This window comes from Lepus europaeus, chromosome 13 (genome assembly GCF_033115175.1).
Source record: "Lepus europaeus isolate LE1 chromosome 13, mLepTim1.pri, whole genome shotgun sequence".
In the NCBI taxonomy this organism is placed as follows: Eukaryota; Metazoa; Chordata; class Mammalia; order Lagomorpha; family Leporidae; genus Lepus; species Lepus europaeus.
This window is the reverse complement of record NC_084839.1, coordinates 22,713,237-22,730,180: the sequence shown is the minus strand read 5'-3', so window position 1 is coordinate 22,730,180 and position 16,944 is coordinate 22,713,237. Positions and strand designations below refer to the sequence as shown.

The 16,944-nt window shown below is 40.2% G+C and overlaps 1 protein-coding gene across 7 annotated transcripts in view; it reads left to right on the top strand.

Annotated features, from left to right (window-relative positions):
• ASXL2 (ASXL transcriptional regulator 2) overlaps window positions 1-16,944 on the top strand; it is a 170,396-nt gene that overhangs the window by 102,925 nt on the left and 50,527 nt on the right. The window contains exon 1 of one of the 7 annotated variants that reach the window (XM_062209102.1): window positions 7,345-8,401. The exons of the other annotated variants lie outside the window; for them this stretch is intronic. Coding sequence (XP_062065086.1) covers window positions 8,335-8,401 — 67 coding nt within the window. The 5' untranslated portion in view covers window positions 7,345-8,334. Of the gene's footprint in view, window positions 1-7,344; window positions 8,402-16,944 lie in introns of those variants that run through there. 7 annotated transcript variants of the gene reach the window in all.

The following is a 16,944-nucleotide window of genomic DNA, read 5'->3' as shown; positions in this document are numbered from 1 at the left end:
AGAGCAATTTTAGGTTCACTGCAAAATTGGACAGAAGGTTCCGGGATTTTTCCATGTGCCCCTGACCCGTCCACATACACTGCTTCCCCTACCATCAAGATCTTCAGATTGGCAACTGATATCACTCAGAGCCCATAGTTTAGATTAGGGTTTACTTTCGGTGTTGACAGCCTGTGGGTTTGGGCAAATGCATGATATAAAATGACATGTATTCACTATTATAATTTTATACAAAATATTTTCACTGCCCTAAAAATCCTTGTGCTCCATCTGTTCATCTCTCCCTCCCTTTGAACCCCTAGCAACCACTGATCTCACTGTTTCCAAAGTTTGCCTTTTGCAGAGTGTCATTTAGAGAGGCTTCTTTCATTTAGTAATACACGTTTGAGATTCCTCTATGTCTTTTCATGACTTGATAACTCAATTCTTTTGAGTGTGGACTAGCATTCCACCATCTGCATGTAGCAGAGTTTCTTCACATCATGAAAGACATTTTGATGTCTTCCAAGTTTTGGCAGTTATGAATAGAGCTGCTGTACACATCTGTGTGCAGTTGTTGTGTGGAGTATTTTCTGTTCTTCTGAGGAACAATCAAGGAGTGTGCTTGCTGGATCATATGGTAAGAGTATGTTTTCTTTTGTAAGAAACTGCCAAACTCTCTGCAGAGTAGCTGTACTGTTCTTCATTCCCTCCAGCAGTGAATACAGGTTCTTGTTGCTCTATATTCTTATCAGCATTTGGTATTAAGTGTTCTGGAATTTGGCCATTCTAATAAGTATATCATTGTTTTAATTTGTATTTCCTAGATAAACATGGATTATGAAGCATCTTTTTGTATATTGTTTTAGGTCAAGGCTTTTTTTTATTGTTGCGCTGTAAGAGTTTTTTGGTATATTTTGGGTAACAGTCCTTATCAGTACATATTATCAGATTTTTTTTTTAAATATAGTCTTCTAATCTGTGGTTTGTTCTTTTGTTTTCTTGGCAATTTCCGTCATAGGGCAGAAATTCTGAATTTTTTTTAAAAAGATTTATTTTATTTATTTGAAAGGCAGAATTACAGAGAGGAATGGCCACAGTGGCTGGGGCTGGGACAGGCCAAAGCCAGGAGCCAGGAGCTTCATCCAGGTCTCCCACTTGGGTGCAGGGGCCCAGGAACTTGGGCCATCTGCTGCTGCTTTCCCAGGTGCGTCAGCAGGGAGCTGGATAGGAAGTGGAGCAGCTGAGATTTGAGTCAGTGCCCATATGGGATGGCAGCATTGCAGTCAGTGGTTTAACTCATATGCCACATCGTTGGCCCCTGATATTCTGAATTTTAATAAAGTCTAGCTTATGTACTGTGGGTTGTGCCTTTGAGATTTTTGCAGACCTTCTCCTATATTATCTTCTAGGTCTAAATTTGTTTTGTATTTAGGTCGTGATACATTTTGAGTTAATTTTTGTGAAAGGTATGAGATCTGTGTTTAGGTGGGTTTTGTTTTTTTTTTTTTTTTCCTTTTCTTTTTTGCATCTAGATGTCCAGATAGGAACTGTATTTGTAATTGAGCTCTAAATAGCCAACAGTAGTTAGTGTTTACCAGATTAAACAACACTTTGTATAGTACCTGGGTTTCTTCTTTCTTAGCTGTTGGCCATCCATGGGCTTTTTAAAAATGCCCTTATTTTATTTGTCACTCTAATCCTCCCTTCTAAACTTCAAGCATTTATTGCTTTAACAGCTGTCTCCTTACTAGGAAAAGAATGCTTTCACTTCTGCTAGCAAACATTAAGCTTAGTCTGCTGGTCTTTGCTCTCATCCCGTTTGGTGTCTGCTGCATCGCTCACCCAAAAAGCTTTCTTTAAGGAATGATGTGTTTGTTTGCTGCAGCTTTGCTGGAATGGATTTTCCAGTTAAGGTCACATAATTACTTACTCCTGCTAATGGTTCTGTAGGTTCTTCTCAGAATTTGTTTGAAGATGGCAAATCTTTTTTTATCCCACTATTTATAATTTGGCTATAGATGGCCAGGTAAATTTTAAGCCTGCTTCCTTTACAAAGACTGACAAAGTGATATTCCAGAACAAAATTGAGATTCCAGGATTTCCTCAATTTGAATATCCTGTTAACTTTTTTTTTGAAGATTTATTTATTTATTTTGAAAGAGTTATAGAGTGAGGGAGAGACAGAGAGATTGGTCTTCCATCTGCTTGTTCACTCCCTACATGACCACAATGGCCAGCACTGGGCCAGGCTGGAGCTGGGAGTTTCTTCTGGGTTTCCCACTTGTGTGGCAGGGACCCAGGTACTGGGCCATCATCCACTGATTTCCCAGGCCATTAACAGGGAGCTACATTGGAAGTGGAGCATCCAGGACTCAAACTGGCATCCACATGGGATGCCAGCTTTGCAGGCAGCAGCTTTTTCCTGCTACACCACCATGCCAGCCCCTATCCTTTAAGTAATCAGTGAGCTGGCTTTGGATTTAAAAGCTAAGATTATATTTTCTGAAATACTAGCATGATTCATTTTAAGTCCCTTCAGAATTGATAATGTGTCTGAATCAGAACATTCTGATTCCTTATCTTCCCTGAGCTAATGTGTGAGGTACTCCTGAAAAGAACTGCTGGAATTGGTGGAGCCTACTTTGCTCTCTGGTATAGCTTCTATGTCTGCAGTTTGAACAAACTTTGCAATCAGAGGATTCCAGCTTTAATTTCACACCATTTTGAGAGCCACCTCAGTTGTTAGAGACAAGGTGGAGGCTCCTCACCAGTTTTCTTGGTGTATAGTTTTAGCATAGTTCTGGTCAGTAGTGAAAGGAGGTGTGGTCCAGGGCCCTCCATTTGCTGGGGTCCACTAAGCACCCATTTTTGGAAGGATAAAGGGCTTTATGTATTCACTGTTTCTGCCCTACTTAAGCTTTTCTTCTTAAGTTTGCAAAGGATAGCTGTAAAATTAGGAACCAAGCATCAGGCAAGGGAAACAGCAAAATGGATGTTTCTGAATGGGTTGGACACAGGGAATTGAATATTAAAGGAGGTCAGTCTGATAAATTGGGAACATGATCACTGCCTGGGAGTTTACTTTTAGGGAGTGGCCCTCACTTTTCAAGAGCCACATGCATCACAGTACCTGTTTGGAGTGGTAACTTGGTACTCTGTGCTTGCCAACGTTCTGCTCAAAACTAACATTTATTCAATGACTAGCTCTAGGAACTTGAGATCAGTGTACTGTGATGTGGGAATATCTAAGAACCTTGTTGTCAGTGGCTTAATAAGTAGATTTGAATAACGTAAACTTGCCCTACACACTGTATGAAATAGAAGACATTAACAGCGAAGTAAGGGTCAGGCATCATGGCATGGTGGGTTAAGCTACTGTTTGTGACGCTGACATCCCGTATCAGAGTGCCAGTTCTAGTCCCAGCTGCTCTGCTTTTCTTCTGGTCCAGCTCCCTGCTAATGTACCTGGGAAAGCAGTGGGTGATAATCGAAGTACTTAGGTCCCTGTCACCAACATGGGAGACCTGATGGAGTTCCTGGCTCCTGGCTTTGGCCTGGCCCAGCCCAGATTATAGCAGCCATTTGGAGATTTTGCTCTCTCTTTGAGTCTGTCTGTCTCTCTTTCTCTGTGTGTGACACTGTGTCACTCTGCCTTTCAAATAAATAAAACAACAAAGTAATATCAATTTAAAATTGGATCCATTTAAGTTGTTTTTGAGCTACCTTTGATTCATTCCTCTTGTGGAGATCATCTTTTTTTTAAAGATTTAATGTTTTTATTTGAGAGTCACAGTTGCAGACAGAGAGAGACAGAGATCACTCCCCAAATGGCCACAATGCCCGGAGCTGCGCCAATCCGAAGCCAGTAGCCAGGAGGTTCTTCTGGTCTCCCACACAGGTGCAGAGGGCCAAGGACTTGGGCCATCTTCCGCTGCTTCCCAGGCCATAGCAGAGCTGGATCAGAAGTGGGGCAGCTGGGACTGGAACCGGCACCCATATGGGATGCCGGCGTCACAGGCCGAGTCTCAGCCTACTACAGCATAGTGCAAGCCCCAAGAGACCATCAAAATATTATTTTTTCTCAGTTCAGTATAAGATAAGATTTTATTATTATTAAGATAAGGTTATTTTCTAGTTGGAAGTAGTTTATACAGCTGAGAGGAGAAGGGGTTGGAAGGTGAGATGAGAGATACACATTTTGTCACCTGTAGTTCATTTTTACTTAAGCAGCTTGGATATTCTCAAGAACTGGATGAATGCCAAGCTACCAGTAATGAAGAATAATGTAGTCTCTCACTGAATATGCATCTGCATTGCATGGCTGATATGTAAGGCGTGTACACACCATATACATTTTAGGTATATGTAGATGTTTTTGTAGTTAGTACAAATCAAAGTGCAGCTTTGTAGTGTGCAGGGATCCTAGCAGCACTCAGCTGAGAAGCTCTCAGTCAGCTGCAGTTGTCAGTACAAGGGGAGCAAAGCCTGCTGATTCCTTTCTCCATTAGGGCTTTCACGCTAAATCTGACATCACTTTATTTCAAATGCTTTGTAAGACAGGAAGAACTCTGAGATAAGTATCAAAACCCACTTCCTTTTATGTATGCAAATAAAGAGCTCTGACAGCAAAATTGATACTGCTGGTTGAAAATCTATAGAAAGTCTCCCGATATATGGATACATTTCAGCCAGATTAGGAACAGAGAACAGAACTTTGAAACTCAGTCCAATGTTAAAACTGGTTTATTGATTTTTATGTAAAGTGGGAAGAACTTAAAAGTTTGTAGTTTGCAGACAGGAAACAATGTTCAAAGAAGAGCTTTATGGAATCCCAAGCCGAGGTAAGGTGGAATAACTCCAGAAAAGTGATTACTAAAATCAGTGATTTTTGCTTTTTTATGATCATAGCTAAATAAAATCTCTTTTCCCTAGAAATAAAATGTAAATATTGCAGCATGAAGTAACTGCAGGACTATTATTTTTATCTTCAGAAAAGAAAAGTTTTGTTGGGTTTTTGGAATCCTTTTAGAATACTTTACAAAAAATTAATTATGAGAAATGCAGCTTTTCACTTATTATATGGCATCTTAATTATTTCTGGGAATACAAATTAATGTTAATTTTAATGCTTATTCAGAATTACTTTAAGTCAGCAATTTGATATGTTGTGTCTATAGTTACTTAACATGCCATGGATCCACTTGTCCTCTAAGATCTGTGTGTGGAGTCACTGAAGGAGGATGATTACGTCTCCTTTGGGAGGTATACTAGGGGCCGGACTCCTTTCTGCACAGTTCACTCCGGTGGGATGAGCCCTCTGGAGGTGTTCTCTTTTCCTCTGAGGTTCCTACTGGTGGCTGAGTTGGAGGTGTTCTGTGCTGTGTTAAAGCTGGCTACTCTGAGGCCGTGGCTCAATAGGCTAATCCTCCGCCTTGAGGCACCGGCACACCGGGTTCTAGTCCCGGTCGGGGCGCCGGATTCTGTCCCGGTTGCCCCTCTTCCAGGCCTGCTCTCTGATATGGTCCGGGAGTGCAGTGGAGGATGGCCTAAGCGCTTGGGCCCTGCACCCCATGGGAGACCAGGAGAAGCACCTGGCTCCTGCCTTCGGATCGGCATGGTGCGCCGGCCACAGCGCGCCGGCCGCAGCGGCCATTGGAGGGTGAACCAACAGCAAAGGAAGACCTTTCTCTCTGTCTCTGTCTCTCACTGTCCACTCTGCCTGTCAAAAGAAAAAAAAAAAGCTGACTACACTGTTAGGGCTTGGAGAGTCAAAGAGAATCCAGAAGTAGGGAAAGGTGTGCAGGAATGGCCTTTCCCATTTTGGTTATGAAACTCTGAAAAGAGTCAAAAACCACAGCCTGCCCAGTTTGGAATAGAAGGTACTTGGAATGGGAAGAAGGGCCTGAGAGAACTGAAAGTCTGTTACTTAAAGGAATGAAGTTTCTCTAAGAAAGCCTGTTAGAATAAAACCTCACCTTCAAGAGAAACCATTCTGGGTTTTTTCAGTCTTCATTTTAAGCATATTATTTGGGCTGGCTTTGTGGTGTAGAGGATAAAGCCTCTGTCTGCGACACTGGCAGCCCATATGGGCACTGGTTCAAGCAGCAGATGGAAGACCTCTATCTGTCTTTTCCTCTCTCTCTAACTCTGCCTTTCAAGTTAATAAAGTAATTTTTTTTTTAAAGAGTAAGTTCTTTTATTTTACTCTGTTGAGCATTCCACATTGGAGGACCAGTTATAATCTTGAAAACTTGTTCAATCCAGTAGTTTATTTACAACAACCAAAGTCACATTTCTGTTTAAGAGCTCTTTTGTTTTAATCTTTTATATTTTAAGTAATTTTATTTAATATTTTATTTACAATAACCAAAGTAACATCTCTGTTTAAACTTCTTGCTATACTCTTTCTTTCTCCACAATGTACTATTTGCAAGATATTTGGGAAACAAATTGGAATGAAATGGGCCTACATACTTAAAGTTCTTTCAACATATAGAAGTTTTCTCAGATAATAGCAAATGATGTAAAAAGATAGATGTGTTAATATTTATTATATTATGGCAGCAGTAGAGAAGGGATAGTAAGTTTACTTTATTAAGGATTGTATGAGCTATAGAAAGTTTTTAGATACTGTCCTTCCCTTGGGAGTTTAATCACTAAAGAAGACAAGTTGTGTGGCCAGCAACTTGGGGCAGTAGGTTAATCCTCCGCCTGTGGTCCTGGCATCCCATATGGGCACTGGCTCTAGTCCTGGCTGCTCCTCTTCCAATTCAGCTCTCTGCTGTGGCCTGGGAAAGCAGTAGACGATGGCCCATGTGCTTGGGCCCCTGCATTTGCATAGGAAACCAGGAAGAAGCTCCTGGCTCCCGGCTCCTGGCTTCAGATTGGCGCAGCTCTGACCATTGTGGCCATTGGGGAGTAAACCGGTGGACAGAAGACCTTTCTCTCTGTCTCTCCCTCTCACTGTATGTAACTCTACCTCTCAAATAAGTAAAATAAACCTTAAAAAAAAAAAAAAAAAAGAAGAAGACAACAAGTTGTATTGTGGAAAGGAAAGAAATATAACTGGGGCAGGCCTTGTGTATGGCAATTCAGATGCTACTTGGAGTGCCCTCATCCATATGGGAGTGCCTGGGTTTGAGTCCAGCTCTGCTCCCTATTCCAACTTGCTGTTAATTTTACCTTGGGAAGCAGCAGGTGATAACTCAAGTAGCTGGATTCCTGCTGCCCATGTGGGAGGCCTGGATTTAGTTCTTGGCTTCCTGCATTAGCCCCGCACAGTCTGAGCTGTTGCTGGTATTTGGGGAATGAACCAAAGGATGGGAGCTCTATGTCTGTCTTGTCTTTCTATCTCTCTGCCTCTCAAAAATAATTTTTTTAGAGATTTAAGAAGATTCTTCTTTAGGAAAGCTAAAGGAAGGATCAGAGAGAACATTACAACACTGAAGACTCTCAAATTTTCATAGCCATGTACCAAGAGGAACAAGATTGTATGTTGTTGATTTCACTCTCTTATCCATTAAATGTCTTGAGTTAATAATATGCTGGTTTTTTGTTTTTCTATTCAGTAGTGTTCAGATTAGTTCAGTAGATTCCTAACAACTCATAAAGGTTAAAAGAATTCATTTGCATTGTGATATTGACGATCGTTTGTGTGGACAGTGTGTTTCCTTGGTACATGATATTAGTTGCGTTTGTTTTGAAGCAAAGCTAATAATAGAGAAAGGTTGGGATTATTTTTCTGTAAGTGTCACTTTGTAAGAAAAGATTGTTACAGTGCTTTGATGGACTTAAAATGAAGCCTTAATGTTTATTTTGAACAGACTTTTATTTTTATTATCTTAATCCTTTTGAAGATTTAGTCCTAGGATACTTTGGTTGCTTATTTTCTGACTGGCACCATTCTCATGCCCTTCTCACACATTCCCTACCTATATCACCAGCTAGCATCCTTAATTAGCTGATACATTCAAATTATTCATCCTAAGGGACCAGTTTTCCCTTTAGTCTATTTCAGACTGATGTTTTTGTAAAATGCAGTAAGAATTGCCCAGAAATATCAAATTTCTGTGAAAGTATCTAAATGTTTGTTCTTGTTTTACACTTACCTTGTTGCAGACTGGTCTGTGGATTGAGTAGCATGTGAATAGCAATGGATTAGATGGACCATATTGAAACAGTAATGGTTTACTTGACTTTTCAGCCTTATAAAATGATAAAATGATCTTGGCCTTTTTTGTTTTTTCCAAACTAAAAGCAGAAAGTAACTCTACTTCCATGAATAAATAATTAACTATAATGATTCTTTACCAGCACTGCAGAGATAATCATTAATCATGCTGTCTGTTGATCATGACTCCTCCTTCCTCAAAAGGACCCACTGTCTTGACTGGCCTGATGTCTTCAACTGAAAGGGGATGTAAGCATTTCTTCGTGTTACCATATTCCTGTATTTCACCCTGCATCTCTGTAGTGTGTGTGTGTGTGTTTTAAGATTTCTTTATTGATTTGAAAGGCAGAGTTACCAAGAGGGAGAGGCAAAGACAAAGAGGGGGTAGAGGTCGTCCATCTGCTAGTTCACTCCCCAGGTGGCCTCAATGGCGAGGGCAGGGCCAGGCTGAAGCCAGGAGCCAGGAGCTCTACCTGAGTCTCCCATGTGGGTGGAGGGGCCCAAGCACTTGGGCAATCCCTCACTTCTCTCCCAGGTGCTTTAGCTGGAAGCTGGATCGGAAGTGGAACAGCCAGGACTCTAACTAGTGCCCATATGGAATGCCGGCACTGCAGGTGGTGGCTTTACACGCTGTGCCACACTGCTAGCTCCTTTGTTTTCATTTTTAATTTTTATTCATTTTCATTTTATTTGAAAAAGAGAGACCTTCCATCTGCTGCTTAACTCTGCAAATGTCTACAACAGCCAGGGCTGGATCAGAGCAAAGCCAAGAGCCAGGAACTCTACCTAGGACTCCCATGTGGGTGGCAGGGACCCAAGTTCTTGGACCATCACTTGTTGTCTCTAGCAGGAACCTGGATCTCAAGAAGAGAAGCCAGGACATGAACCAGGTACTCTGATAGGGGATGTGGATGTGCCAAGTGGCATCTTAGCCACTGCCCCAAATGCCTGCCACAAGATTTTGCTTTATAAAATTTGCTGTGTTACATAATTTTAATAGCTTTAGTCATCTCTTCTATTCTCATTATGCATTTAAGCTTTTGATTATTTAAATGTTTGCCCTGAATTATTCATTGTCAGATACCAGCTTTGCAACTACTGTTTTCTTCATATTTAGAATCATTTATCCTATCTTTACCCTCTTTTTATTTTTATCCATTCTTTGTTTTAGATGTTCGTTAGAAAATGTGTTGATCCTTACAGTAAAGTGTTTGGAACGATAGGGCATTTCATTCTTAGTTCAGCAACGTAGCTCTCCGAGGATTCAGGAAAAAATACCCATGTATTGTATTTACAGCTATCTTGTGAGTTTGCAACTCCTTCATAATTTTTAAAAAATTGAACATTAAAAACATAGCGCCGTGGCTCAATAGGCTAATCCTCCCCCTGCGGCGCTGGCACCCTGGGTTCCAGTCCCGGTTGGGGCACCAGATTCTGTCCCGGTTGCTCCTCTTCCAGTCCAGCTCTCTGCTGTGGCCCTGGAGTGCAGTGGAGGACGGCCCAAGTGCTTGGGCCCTGCACCCGCATGGGAGACCAGGAGAAGCACCTGGCTCCTGCCTTCGGATCAGTGTGGTGCGCCGGCCGCGGTGGCCATTGGAGGGTGAACCAACGGCAAAGGAAGACCTTTCTCTCTGTCTCTCTCTCTCACTGTCCACTCTGCCTGTCAAAATAAATAAATGAAAAAAAATATGGCCCCTCCAATTAGCCACCTCTCCACTAAAGCAGTATTCACCAAAATCCTTCATTTCAAATACAAAAAAAGAGAAGCAACTTGGTAAAAGTCATGGAGAAGGCTTGGGATCTACCCCAATTTCAAGATAGTGTAATTGTGATAGCGAAAGGGAATACTGATGGGCAACATCTTCAGTAAAACTAGGTGGAAAATTACCCATAAAACCCCATAATGAAAACAGGTGGCACCAAACCCTCGGGCTCACATAAGATGGTTAAAATCTTTACCAAAACAAGGTTATGGCAGCAGAGATGATGAACTATAAAATGTTAAAAAAAAAAAAAAAGTCACTGGCACTTTGCTTATTGTCATGGAAAATGAGCTTTGTTTCCTGTATTAATTCCATAGGACACTCATTTAAAAATTACCAAGGCAGCTCTTGTGGCAGAGTGGGTTAGGGACACCTGCATCTCTTGTCTGAGTGCTGATTCAAGTCCCAGCTGGTCTGCTTCTAATTCATTTCCTTTCTAATGCATCCTGGGAAACAGATGATGGCTCAAATGCTTGAGCCCCTGGTACCCACATGGGAAACCCAAATGGAGCCAGTGCATGGAAGATACCATCCTTCCTTTCTTGTTCTGCCTTTCAAGTAGATGAAAATAAATAGTAAATAAACTTAAAAATCTTAAACTCTGTGGTTAAAAGCAAAAATTATTCTCTCAGTTCTGGTGACTAGAAGTCAGAAATCACAGTGTTATTAGCAGGGTTGATTGTTTCTGAGGTCTCTGATGAAGAAGCAATTCTGTCCCTGTCTCCTAGCGTCTGGCATCTGGCAATCCTTGGCTCATTGATCCATCACACCAATCTCTGCCTCTTCACATAGTGTTCTTCCTGTGTCTTCATGTCTTCAAGTGGACACTAGTTTGGTTGTATTAGGTTGGGCTCACCTTAATCCAATATGACTTCATCTTAGCTAAATTATTTCTGTAATAACTCTTGTTTTCAAGTTCACATTTTGAAGTACCAGGAATTAGGATTTCACCTTATCTTTCTTGGGACACACAATTTGAACCACAACACTCACTTTTTATTTACCCTGTTTTTCAGAGCTGTACAGATGGTATGAACTAACACTTTGCCATTGATTGAATGTAAGCTAATGTAAGTGCTACCTGGACTAATAGAGTTTTTCCCAAGGTCAAGGAATTGTACTAAGCATTTATTTATTCTGGCACATATTCTCATCCGGTGTATGAGATACAGATTTATGACCTGTGTGTTTTTCTCATATTTATGTTAAGCTTTAATTCAAGATAAAATCTCTACAAAGAAATTTCTCAGCCCAGCTGATGTCTTCTAGCGAATAATCCCAGAGTTTTTAAGGGAGGAAAACAACAATATTACACAAATTCTTTCAAAGAACCAAAACTCAGAAAATATTACCAGCTTGTTTTGTGATACCACATTTTGACAAGGACATTATTGAGGGAGAATACTAACAAATATTTCTCCTCCATAAAACAAAAATAAATAAATTTGGAATATTAGTAAATTGAATCTAGTGATATATAGGATTAATAATACACCATGACCAAGTTGGTTTTTCCTAGGAGCATGAAGCTGGATTACTACATAAACAGGATAAAGCGAAAAATATCATCCCAGTGGGTGAAGAAAAGGCACTGACAACAGTTCATCTGTTTATAACAAAATGCTAAGATAGCATACTGAAAACGAGAAGAGAACTAATTTCATTTGATATTGTCTGCAAACAACCTACTATGTAGTCAAGCTCATTCTTAAAATGACATAACACTCAGCTTTGCAATAAGATAAAGCATGGAAAGAATTATTAATATGAACATTTTTATTCTGCTCTTTCCTAGAAGCCCTAGCAAATTATAACATGGCAAAAAAGGAAAGAAAAAGACATCTCCCATTATTGATAAAACATATGTTTGCATAGGTAGACAGTTCTAAGAATAAGGCTGTGTATAAATCATCACATTTTAAAAATTAGTAACATTGTTACATACAATGTCAATGCTGGTAGATTCGTTCTGAGAGGAGGAGCATGGTGGGTGCAAGAGGCACAGAGTCACCACACAGACTCCGGGAGTAGGGTGAAAGCAGGCTAGAGGTGAGCAGCCCGCAGACTCGTTTATTTCAGTTGGTACAACAGCTTATATAGCCAAGACAGCCAATCCGGTCAAGGGGCGGTTTATGCCCTAACCAATCACAGCCTGTTGCCAGGCAGGCTCCGTTTGCCATGTGGTTTCCAAAGCCATTCCTGGTAACTGATGCTTGCTTGCCAGCGGCCATCTTGGCATGGCCTTCTCGTTCCACCAGAGATCTACCTTGGACCCTGGTTTTGTTGCAAGTACTTACTGGATATGTTCAGATTGCAAGCCCCTGGTCGCTCCTTATCCATGCTGTCTCTCAAGGTTATGTTTATAGTGAGAAATCTTGAAATGAGGCAGTGTTTCATACCAGGCAATGTGTGCTTACATCTGCTTCCTATAAAAACAGTGAATCCCTTAAGCTCAGTGTTCTTGGCTGAGATGCAAACCCACTGCACAAGTGGCATGCACCTGAACCTCTATCTCATTGCCAATGTGAGATGGGAGGGTATAGGGAAACTGACACCGAAGGGATGGTGATACTCTACTGCTTTGCTATGCTGTGAGAATCAAATCCTTTTTTCTTAGATCCAGGAGTTGTATATCTTCTGTCAACATTCATGGACCAATAAGAGGCTTATTAGCTTACAAACAGGGTAAAATCTCAGGTTCCTCATAAACACTGGCAGTCTACTTTTGAAACTTAACTATTTCTATTAGCAGTGAGCAATTACAAAATGAAAAAAATTCTAAGGTCATTCACACAATAATTTAAAATGTAAAAAATTAATAAGTATGTGCAAAAACTTTGTGCATAGCTTTGATAAAATAAACTACAAGAGGGGCCGGTGCTGTGGCGCAGCAGGTTAAAGCCCTGGCCTGAAGCGCCGGTATCCCATTTGGACGCTGGTTCTAGTCCTGGCTGCTCCTCTTCTGATCCAGCTCTCTGCTATGGCTTGGGATAGCAGTAGAAGATGGCCCAAGTCCTTGGGCCCCTGCACCCGCGTGGGAGACCCGGAAGAAGCTCCTGGCTCCTGGCTTTGGATTGGCACAGTTCCAGCCATTGTGGCCATCTGGGGAGTGAACCAGTGAATGGAAGACCTCTCTCTCTGTAACTCTTTCAAATAAATTAAAAAAAAAAATCTTTAAAAAAAATGAATAATTACAAAAAATGGCATAATATACAACATTCAAGGACTAACTGTAAACATGTTAGCAGAATTCAGACTAGTTTATGGATAGAATGCGATCTTAACCAGAATCTCAGCTAATTAATTGTGGAAGGGGCATGTGGAAACATTGGACCAGAAAGAGTGCAGAAACCAAACATCTGTAAGATCAATTGACTTGTGACATAAAGGGCAATGAAGGGAAGGAAATGATGTGAAGGAAAGAACGTTCCTTTGAAAAAATGATGCTAGGTAATTTGGTATCCAGATGGGGGAGGTAAATGAAATAAATAAGATAATGATCCTTATCTCACAATACAGAAAATTTCCAGATGGCTTATAGGTCTAACACGAGAAAAGAATCAAACTTTGATTTAAAGTTCCACTGGGGCTGGCACTGCAGCACTGGTTTGTGTCCCAGCTGCTCCCCTTCCCATCTAGCTTCCTGCTAATGCTAATGCACCTGAGAGAGCAGCAGCAGATGATCAAGTGCTGGGGCCCGTGCCATGCACGTGGCAGACACAGAAGAAGCTCCTGTCTCCTGACCTCGGCCTGACCCATCCCTGACTGTTGTGTGGCCATCTGGAGAGTTAACCAGTGGATGGAAGACACTCCCCGCCTTCTGTCTCTCTCTTTCTGTAACTCTGACTTTCAAATATATCTTTTTAAAAAATAAACAGAGGCCGGCATTGTGGTATAGTGGGTAAAGCCACTGCCTGCTATGCCAGTCTCCCATATGGGTGTCGGTTTGAGTCCCAGCTGCTCCACTTCTGATTCAGCTCCCTGCTAATGGCCTAGAAAAAGCAGCGGAGGGTGGCCCAAGTGCTTGGGTCCCTGCTACCCACATGGGAGACCTGGAAGAAGCTCCTGGCTTCAACCTGGCCCATTCCTGCCTGTTGGTGGCCATCTGGTGAATAAACTAACAGCTGGAAGATCCCTCTCTCTCTCTTCCAAGTAAATTAATGAGTTTAAATAAATAACAAGATATCTCTTGTTAATAAAAGGAAAATATACAACTAATAATGCAACAGTAAAATAATGAATTTATAATAAAAATAATGGAAGTACTAAGTTCAAATGTAGAAACAATAGTTAACAAACAAACAAACAAAAAAAAGAATTGGTTTAGAAATGAATCAATAAAATGGCCAGTGTTTTGACACAGCAGGTTAAGCTGCTGCTTGTGTTGCTGGCATCCCATAGTGGACTAATGGTTCAAGTCCCAGCTGCTCTGCTGCTGATCCAGCTCCCTGCTAATAGGCTTGGGAAAGCAGCAGAAGATGGCTCAAGTACTTGGGCCCCTCCCATCCATGTGGGAGGCCCAGATGGAGTTTCTGGCTCCTGGCTTTGGCCTTGCCCAAATAGTTGAGCTATTTGGGGATGGTGGTGAACTAAGAGATGGAAGACCTCTCTGTCTCTATTAAATTTTTAAAAAATGAATCGATAAAATGGGCAAACTTGTCAACCGACTTTGGGGAAAAGCAATAAATATACCAATTCAGACTGAAATATTAAGATTCTAAAACATACTTTTCCACAATGCTTTAAAAACTTTGATTAAATGAGATAGATTTTCCAGAATTCAGTTTATAAGTTTGGTACACAACAATGGAGCCCACTAGTGGCCAAAGGTGTAAATAATAAGTTTTCATGGAAGTAGAGTTATAGTAGAACTCTCAAAAGAATAACCCACCCAGATACTTCTTCAAGGAAATTCAGCCACAATCCTGTGTCTAGTGATCAAACAGTCCTCACATTTTTAATGCTGTATCAGAGCAAGAATAAAAGAGATGATCCAGATTCTTTTTGGAAGCAAATTTTCAGATTTTTCCAGAGACTACAGAGCTGTCTCATTAGTTTTGAGGCAAAATCTTAAAAGGCTTTTCACATAGAATCCAACTACACATTACAAGTATATATCACAAATGAGATATTTTTATTTTAAGTGTGGTAACTACTGGGCAATCCATTATTCATCATATTAATGGAACTAATGTGCAAAATGATGTGTCCATCTCTGTTCTTGATGAGAACCCTTTAATAACTTTAATACTTGATAAGATGGGGAAGTGATAGACACTTCTTTAACATGATGAAAAGTCAGCATCTTATTGGGGAACCACTACTGACTTACTCTTTAGGCAGAACAAATCAGAAATAAGGCCCACTATCTCCATTCTCACTTAACGTTATGTTAGAGGTATTTACCTCAACACAGGTAAGCAAGAGAAAGCATTTGGAGTAATATGCAGTAAGACTGTGAAATAAAGGGTAAGCTGCTTTCAGATGATATGATTTTATATCTGACGAAGAATCAGTAGAGATTAATATTAATAAGGGAGAATTTAGTAAAGTAGCAGTATAAAAATAAAACTAACATAGCCATTGGCCATCTTGTAGATAATATTGAAGAGGACGCATTTGTAGTAACAACATGAAAATCAACAGTAATAGCTGGTCATTACCTTTGTGAAATAATGTGCAAAATACTGAATCAACTGAATAGCCAAAAATATGAAAATGGACTCATGTATTATACTATATTCCAGGTTAAATTTCCCCAAAATTATAGAGATACAGAAAATATAAAACATGAAAAATATAAAACATGAAACCACCTACTAAAGGAAAACACTAGTGCATTTCTTTTAAAACTCAAGAATAGTGAAATTTTTTTTTCATTGTTGCTTCTGGAAGCATGAGTTTTGGCATAGCAAATCCACTTCTGAGGCTGAATCTCGAAGATGAGGCTGTCAGAAATATAAAACGTTACAAATTAAAACCAGTACTTCTGATTTGAGAGTACATTTATGATGCAGATTCTAGGGCTTCGCCCTTAGAGTTTCTGATTCAGTAAGTCTGGCCTTGGACCCAGTAATCTGCATTTCTAATAGATTTGGTAGTGATGGTATGGTTATGACCATTCCATCTTAGGAACCCTTAGTTAAGACAGTGCAATAATAACCGCAAAAGATCTGAAAGAACCCAGATACCTGTTTTGTCTGGTAGAAGACAAAGCCCTAACCCTAACCTAGTGGAATTCTATGCAGCTGTTAAAGGAAGGAGGAAAATCTATCTACTGTTCTAGGTTATTCTCCAGGATACATTAAGTAGAAGAAAGTAAAAGTGCTGGACATTTAATACTACATTATCTTTTGTTTAAAGAAATGAGTAAAAGGATTAAAATATCTATATTTTTATCACAAGTTTTAGATGCATTTTCTAGAAATATGAAATAAACAGTATATTTCAAATTTGTGGCATAATGACATAGATAAGTTGGTGTAGGATTTATCTTGGGTCTGAGAAACCAGACACAACTACTAAACCATGTTCAGTTGTCTTTATTTTTACTAATTATTTTGATAGATTCTTTGAAACTAACTAATAGAAAACAAATAATTATAATTTTATTAGGAACTGGGATTCTTAAGGGAGAAGAAAAAGGATAGAAATGTAAAATCAGAAAAGTGGCAACCCATAATCTGAATTGTAATTTTGTAGGTAAGCATGAATTCTGTTTTCTCTAAAACAAGCCTTGTTTTCTTGTTCCAACCAAGGAAAAGCCTTTGTACCAGTTTTATGGCAGTAGCAGTGAGCAATCCTTTCAATACCATCTCCGATTACAAAGATAATCAGGGTTCCTTGGAGAAGTGGCTGATTCCAGGCCATAAGTATGCATGATAGCAAAAAAGCAGCCTAGCCGTGCTAGAGCCATGTCCCAGTGCCAGTGTACAACTTGAAGGAGCTCCCTTTAGCTCAAAGTGGGACAATCTGAGTGCCACATCTTTTAACAGTTGCCTTGAATTTGAGCATTTCAGATATGTGAAC